The sequence below is a fragment of the Enhydra lutris genome, unplaced genomic scaffold (genome assembly GCF_002288905.1).
Source record: "Enhydra lutris kenyoni isolate GAN:26980312 unplaced genomic scaffold, ASM228890v2 scaffoldscaffold4, whole genome shotgun sequence".
Classification (NCBI taxonomy): Eukaryota; Metazoa; Chordata; class Mammalia; order Carnivora; family Mustelidae; genus Enhydra; species Enhydra lutris.
This window is the reverse complement of record NW_019154088.1, coordinates 11,211,325-11,217,324: the sequence shown is the minus strand read 5'-3', so window position 1 is coordinate 11,217,324 and position 6,000 is coordinate 11,211,325. Positions and strand designations below refer to the sequence as shown.

Sequence of the window (6,000 nt, the reverse complement as noted above, 5' to 3'; positions counted from 1 at the left end):
TTTAATTTAGGTATATCACAATCCCTAATGTTTTATACTTTCTCTCTTTACACATTTACCACCACCTGCCAAACTACTCCTTTTGGCATGGAGCATTTCTATTCCAGAGAGCCTGACTGAATCTCTCTAAATATTATCCTCTTCAGCCTATGGAAGTCCTCGTGTTAACAGTACCTTCACTAAGTGGGCTGTAGTTCTAGTTCACACTAATGATTGTATTAAAGCTCAAATGAGTAAGAGGCTAATAATAATTAAAATGACCCTCATGACAAATCGTAGGAAGAAAAGTCCTGTCAGTATTTCCAATAAAAAAATGGGAAAGGTGCTATAAAGGCAGCTTTCCATCAGAGTGCTTCTTGATTTAAGAACCTTTGCTTTATTCAGTTTGTTAAGAGCTGATGAAATTTTTGCCCCCCAGCCCCCACCAAATAGTCACAGAAACATATTACCTATTTGAAAGAACAATTCCACCAGTTAGTTATAAAATTTAATCGTAAAGATCAAGCAATGGTATTGGTCAAACCGATCCACATTAATAGCTTCGAAGTGTGCAGATACTACTTCTTAAATAAAGGTGACAAATATCAATCAGATTCTTATAACACTGTTCAGGATCTAAATAAATGTGATTCTAGACATAATTCAATCTACAAGGCTAAGTGAATGATAGTGCAATCATCAATAATTAAACCAAAGGCATAATCTTCCAAATCACTTTTAGTTAAACAGAATAAAGTCTAGCTTTTTTAAAGTCTAAAGCTATAAAAAACTCAAGGCAATCTAACTATTTTTCTACCTGAGATCAAAACAAGTTTCTTTTTTCCTATCTAAACATAATTCTTGACATTGAGGTAAATCTGAATTCACGTAATATATTTTGTCAAACTTTTCCAAAAAAATTTTAAGTCCTGCTTTAGAGAGAAATTCTCGTGTTACAATACATATTTACATATTTTTTTCCTCAAAGACTAATAACAAATTTACGAGGTTAATAGGCATGTAATGGGACCATGATACTACTAATGTAAAAATAAAAAGTCATTCATTTATACAAAGTGTTCCCGTATGGTGCAGTGTGAAATGGGATCGCTGTCTATGTACATATATAAATCACCAAACGTTCAGAAACTAAGCCCACTTTGAAAAACTCATTCTATTTTTTTTTGGAGCAGAGGTTGCCAAGTTGTGACGTATAACAAAAATATTGTGTATAAAAGCTCTGAAACCAAGTAGTAGCCTAAACTGGCAATAACTACAACTTAAATTGACAAATTAAACCCAACTAGATCTTTACTGTGGCTATGCAACTTTTGCTTTGTGGCCTGCAGGTTTTACTGAGGTAACAACCTCTTATCTCTTGCCTCTCCTCCTTGTGCTCGCCCCCCCCACCCCGCCTCTAGCTTCCTTCTTCATGGCTGTCTTTGACAATGCTTCCAAATCTTGAAAGCAAAACAACCTGCTAAAGTAAATGAGGAGGATGAAAAGTAATACTTTATATGATGTATAAAAACCAATCTAAGACTATGAACCAAGGGACAAAAAATACTAGAAGGAAGTCTGAGCAATAGTATACCCTCAAGGGAAAGAGATCATAAAAGAATAGGGGGTCTGTACTCCTGGCCCTTCTTGCACATTATCTCCTGATTGAGAAGAGCATGGAACCAAAATGTTAAACTCTGAAAAGTTAATAACTTTGAAGGAGGAGCTAGAGAAGTGAATACACGATAAAGAAGTACAGCAGCAGTGTTAGCTGTCAATGAGTTTCTTTGCTCTGGCATTGGCAACATCAATACGATCTTTGTTGGTGTCAGCCTAGGGGGGGAAAAAAAGGTATCAGCATTATGTTACAAGGTAAGTTACTCTAATAAAAGTTGAATTTCATACATCTGGAGTAAATGACACACTGAGAAAATTCAGGAAGCATGAAGTTACATTACAAAACTCATTTTCAGGGGTGCCTGGGTGGCTCAGTTGGTTAAGTGACTGCCTTTGGCTCGGGTCACAGACCCGGTGTTCTGGCATGGAGTCCCGCATCAGGCTCCCTGCAGTGGGGAGCCTGCTTCTCCCTCTGATCCTCCCCTCTCTTCTTCTCTCTCATTCACTTTCTCTCTCTCAAATAAATAAATAAAATCTTAAAACAACTCATTTTCGGCAAGAAGAGAGAGAACATGAAATTCATTCGGGAAAACGGAATATAAACATGACAAAGGCTTAACAGAAGAACCTGCCAGTATTTCATGAATTCTGTAGTATGTTTTCATAGTTTAACTGGGATGCATCTTATAATCAATGGCTTTTTCAACACAATGAAATTAAAAATGCTTTCTGCTATAGATGTGGACATTGTGGGAGTTCCCTAAACTGAATCATAGAATCTTATCTGAGACGACTCTAGGTTTAACCCAGAAAGACTGAAAGAACTCTCCCCAAGATTTTTTAACAGATTTATTACCATCCACATCAACATCTGAATTAAAAAGATGGGTAATATGTTAAACCCACAGGACAGCTCTAAAAGCATCTTATGAACGACCGTTTACTTCCATGAAATCCACTGTTAAGTGATTTCAACAGAGCCAAACTTAAAAGCTCACCCAATTCTTTTTTTTTTTTTTTAATTTTAAAGATTTTATTTATTTGACAGAGATCACAAGTAGGCAGAGAGGCAGGCAGAGAGGGGGTTTGTCGGGGGGGGGGGGAAGCAGGCTCCCTGCCGAGCAGAGAGCCTGATGCAGGGCTTGATCCCAGAACCCTGGGATCATGACCTGAGCCGAAGGCAAAGGCCTTAATCCACTGAGCTACCCAGGTGCCCCAAAACTCACCCCATTCTTTAAGGGACCCTGAGATTTTTAATGAAATAACAATAATGGCTTTTAGACATGGCACATCCAAACACTGAACCCAACTGCATTTTCAGTATCTTTTATATCATGTGAAGTAAAAAAAGAAAAAAAAGCAATTCCATCTTTTCTTTACTCACAGGACCCCGTTTTGTGTGTCCATTCCACCAGAACCATTCTGCAGAACTGATTTTCACTTACTGACTCATGAGATAAGGATTTAGGAACTTATTAATTTTTTAGTATCAAAGTAAAACTCCAAAAGCTAACACGTTCATTCAGGAGGAAAAAATATAGCCCTTCCAAAGGTTAGAGTAGACTCTAAGGTTCATGTGTGAAATTTTAAATAAAATCACTCATTCTAAGGTCTTGGTTTCAAAATGAACCAACTCCCATGAACAAGAGAGAGTAGGACCTGGCTATAATTTTTCAGTATGTTCGAACTGCCACCTCATATCCTGTGAGGACAAGATCTTCTCTTATTGTTCCCCCAAAAGTATCAAGCACAGATGTCCAGTACTAAAACACTGTGAGTGTCTCAAATTCCTGAAGGAATTTTGAAGGACCATTTACCTTTTCTGTGATCCTGTCTATTTGTCGGTTTTGAGCCTCGATCTCATTGCCCATGTCCAGGGCCATGTTCTTTAGGTTTCCTAGGATACTGCCCACTTGAGTCAGGTTCTCTTCCATCTCATCTTCTCTGGCATCATTAGTTATACTATCCCAAAAAGACAGTTAATTCAGCTTTTTGGTGAATTATAAAATGGACTAAATCTGGGTTTAGTCTTCATAAAAATAAGTAATCAAAATGACTTCAGCAAGTGTTAGACCCCTGAGAATGTAGGTTACCATTCTCAGAAAACATTCTATAGTAAAAACTGAAAGACTGACCAAAGAGAGCACAAATGTCTTAGGGCCATGGAGGAGAAGAAACAACTCTAGAACAATGGTTCTCAAAGAGTGATCATGGCATTACCTGGGAACTTATTAAACATGAAAACATGCTAATTCTCACACTCTTCTACAGATCCACTGAATCAAACTGGAAGTGAATCCCAGCATTCTAGGTTTTAATAAACCCCCAGGTAACTCATGCAGATTAAGTCTAAAGAAACACTGCTGTAAAAAAGGTTGCAAAACTCTGGCCCAAAGGTCAAAACTGGCTTGCCATCTTATGAAGTATTTCTTAGAAAATATATTATAAACCCCAAGGAGTGACTGTGGAAGCAACTGAAACATCAGCAGCACTCCTGTTCTCAGGCTACTGAATGCATTGGCTTAGGAGGAGCAGGATCCCATGATCTTCTGGGGCAAGGCACAGATTAAGAGAATATATTGTAAACCCTAAGGAGTGAGCATGGAAGCAGCTGAAACATCAGCAGCATTCCTGTTCTTGGGCTGTTGAACGAATGGCCTGGCAGGAGTGGCATCCCATGATCTCTAGGGGCAGGGCATAAGTTGGGAGCTATGAAATAATGTAACCCTCAGTCTCTCCTTTCTGCACCTGGCGATTGCTAGCCCAAACATCCTGGGTGCCTACAAATAGGGGAAATGCCAGCCTGCTTCAAGATATTTGCCATCACTTTGTATTCCTTTCCCACACTTGGAGGCATGTGTCCTTGCTCTTCTGATAAAAAAATAGAAGCTATGTGCAGGATTCAGAGGCTGCTGCTCTCCCTTGCAGAGGCAGCCCCACACGCCACTCAGATTGGTGTCTGACAGCTTTACTTCAGTGCACAATGACACCACCTGATAGTGTAAGTAAGGTTTTATTCAAATATAGCCACGCTCACTTGCTTCTGTATTGTTTATGGCTGCTTTCACCCTACAACAACAGAACTGAGTAGCTGCGAAGTCTGAAATATTTACTATCTGATCCTTTACGATTATCTTTATAGGGATCTGGCCAACTTCTAACTCATGATGATATATTCTTTCTTTTTTAAGTAGGCTACACGCCCAGCATGGAGCCTAACATGGGGCTTGAACTCACGACCCTGAGATCAAAACCTAAGCTGAGATCAAGAGTCGGATGCCTAACTGACTGAGCCACCCACGCGCCCCTGCATGATACATTTTAAAACACATTCTCCCATTTATAGAAGTAAAATATGCTTACTTGGGTAATTTTCAAAATACTGAAAAATATAAAGAAAAGTTAATCTATCAATGAAAGTCAATAACCAGTCAACATTTTGTCAGAAAGCAGATTTTAAAGTGCATTTTTCAAATGGAATAAACACTATTTCTAATTGATGAGTTAGGGTTCATGTGTAATAACACCCATTCCCCTGAGTGAGCCATTCATTTAGGGAAGGGGTTAAAAAAAATTTTGAAGGAGCTGTCATACCGTTTAATGTATCCACCGCTAGCTGCTCCAGTGGTTGGTTGTTGAGGCTGACCGTTTGTCATTCGGCCTGGCTGCTTAGATACTACATTGCTGGGAGAGTTGTCTCCACCATCTCCCCATGTTGTCTTGTAGGCCTTACCAGACTCAAAGTTCTTTGTCCTGTGTAAGAGTCAGGATTGTAGAGAGATACGGAAAAGCAGGAGGGGAAGAATTGTAATTATTAGTGTTTTTTTACTTTCAGGATGACCCTAGCATCCTTAACATGAAAGCTACCTACAGCTAGATCTAGGTTAGCTATGATATGCTCCATTATAATATGGTATATGAAAAAGATGAATTGTGAAGGCCACGGACATTAAACATTTTTTTAAAGGTTCAACTATTTACATAAAATGTTCATTAAAAAGTTAGCAAGTAGCAAAATATTTGACTTTTCAGGTTTCCCTGGCCTGTAACAGTCTTCAGAAAAGAAAACAATGGATATTAGGAAAAAAAATTCCTTAGGAAAGATGTTCTGGAATGCCTTATGAGATTCCTTGGAGGGATCTCCCAAGTTGATGAGGGATGGAAGAGAAAAGAAAGGTGGCTGAGTGGGCAATACTCAGACCCCAGCTGCCCACTTATTTGAACCAGAGTAGATCCAGCTGTTTTTTAAAGCTAGAATTTTGCATTAAATTAAAAACAAAAACAAAAACCAAACATCATGAAAGAAAGGCATGAATTATTTCCAAATTGAATAGCCAATGATAACCATCTTGACCACACTGGTACCAGTTACAAATCCTTTGACTTAGGGCTTTTTCATTTAAG

At 38.6% G+C, this 6,000-nt stretch overlaps 1 protein-coding gene across 1 annotated transcript in view; it reads right to left on the bottom strand.

Moving 5' to 3' along the window:
- Positions 1-474: 474 nt before the first annotated feature.
- The window catches only part of LOC111160637 (synaptosome associated protein 23), a 40,415-nt gene continuing 34,889 nt past the window's right edge, over positions 475-6,000 (bottom strand). The window contains exons 6-8 of the mRNA XM_022523867.1: positions 5,191-5,349; positions 3,414-3,558; positions 475-1,812 (exon numbers count right to left, since the gene is read on the bottom strand). Of these exons, the coding sequence (XP_022379575.1) occupies positions 1,747-1,812; positions 3,414-3,558; positions 5,191-5,349 (370 nt within the window). The 3' untranslated portion in view covers positions 475-1,746. The remainder of the gene's footprint in view (positions 1,813-3,413; positions 3,559-5,190; positions 5,350-6,000) is intronic.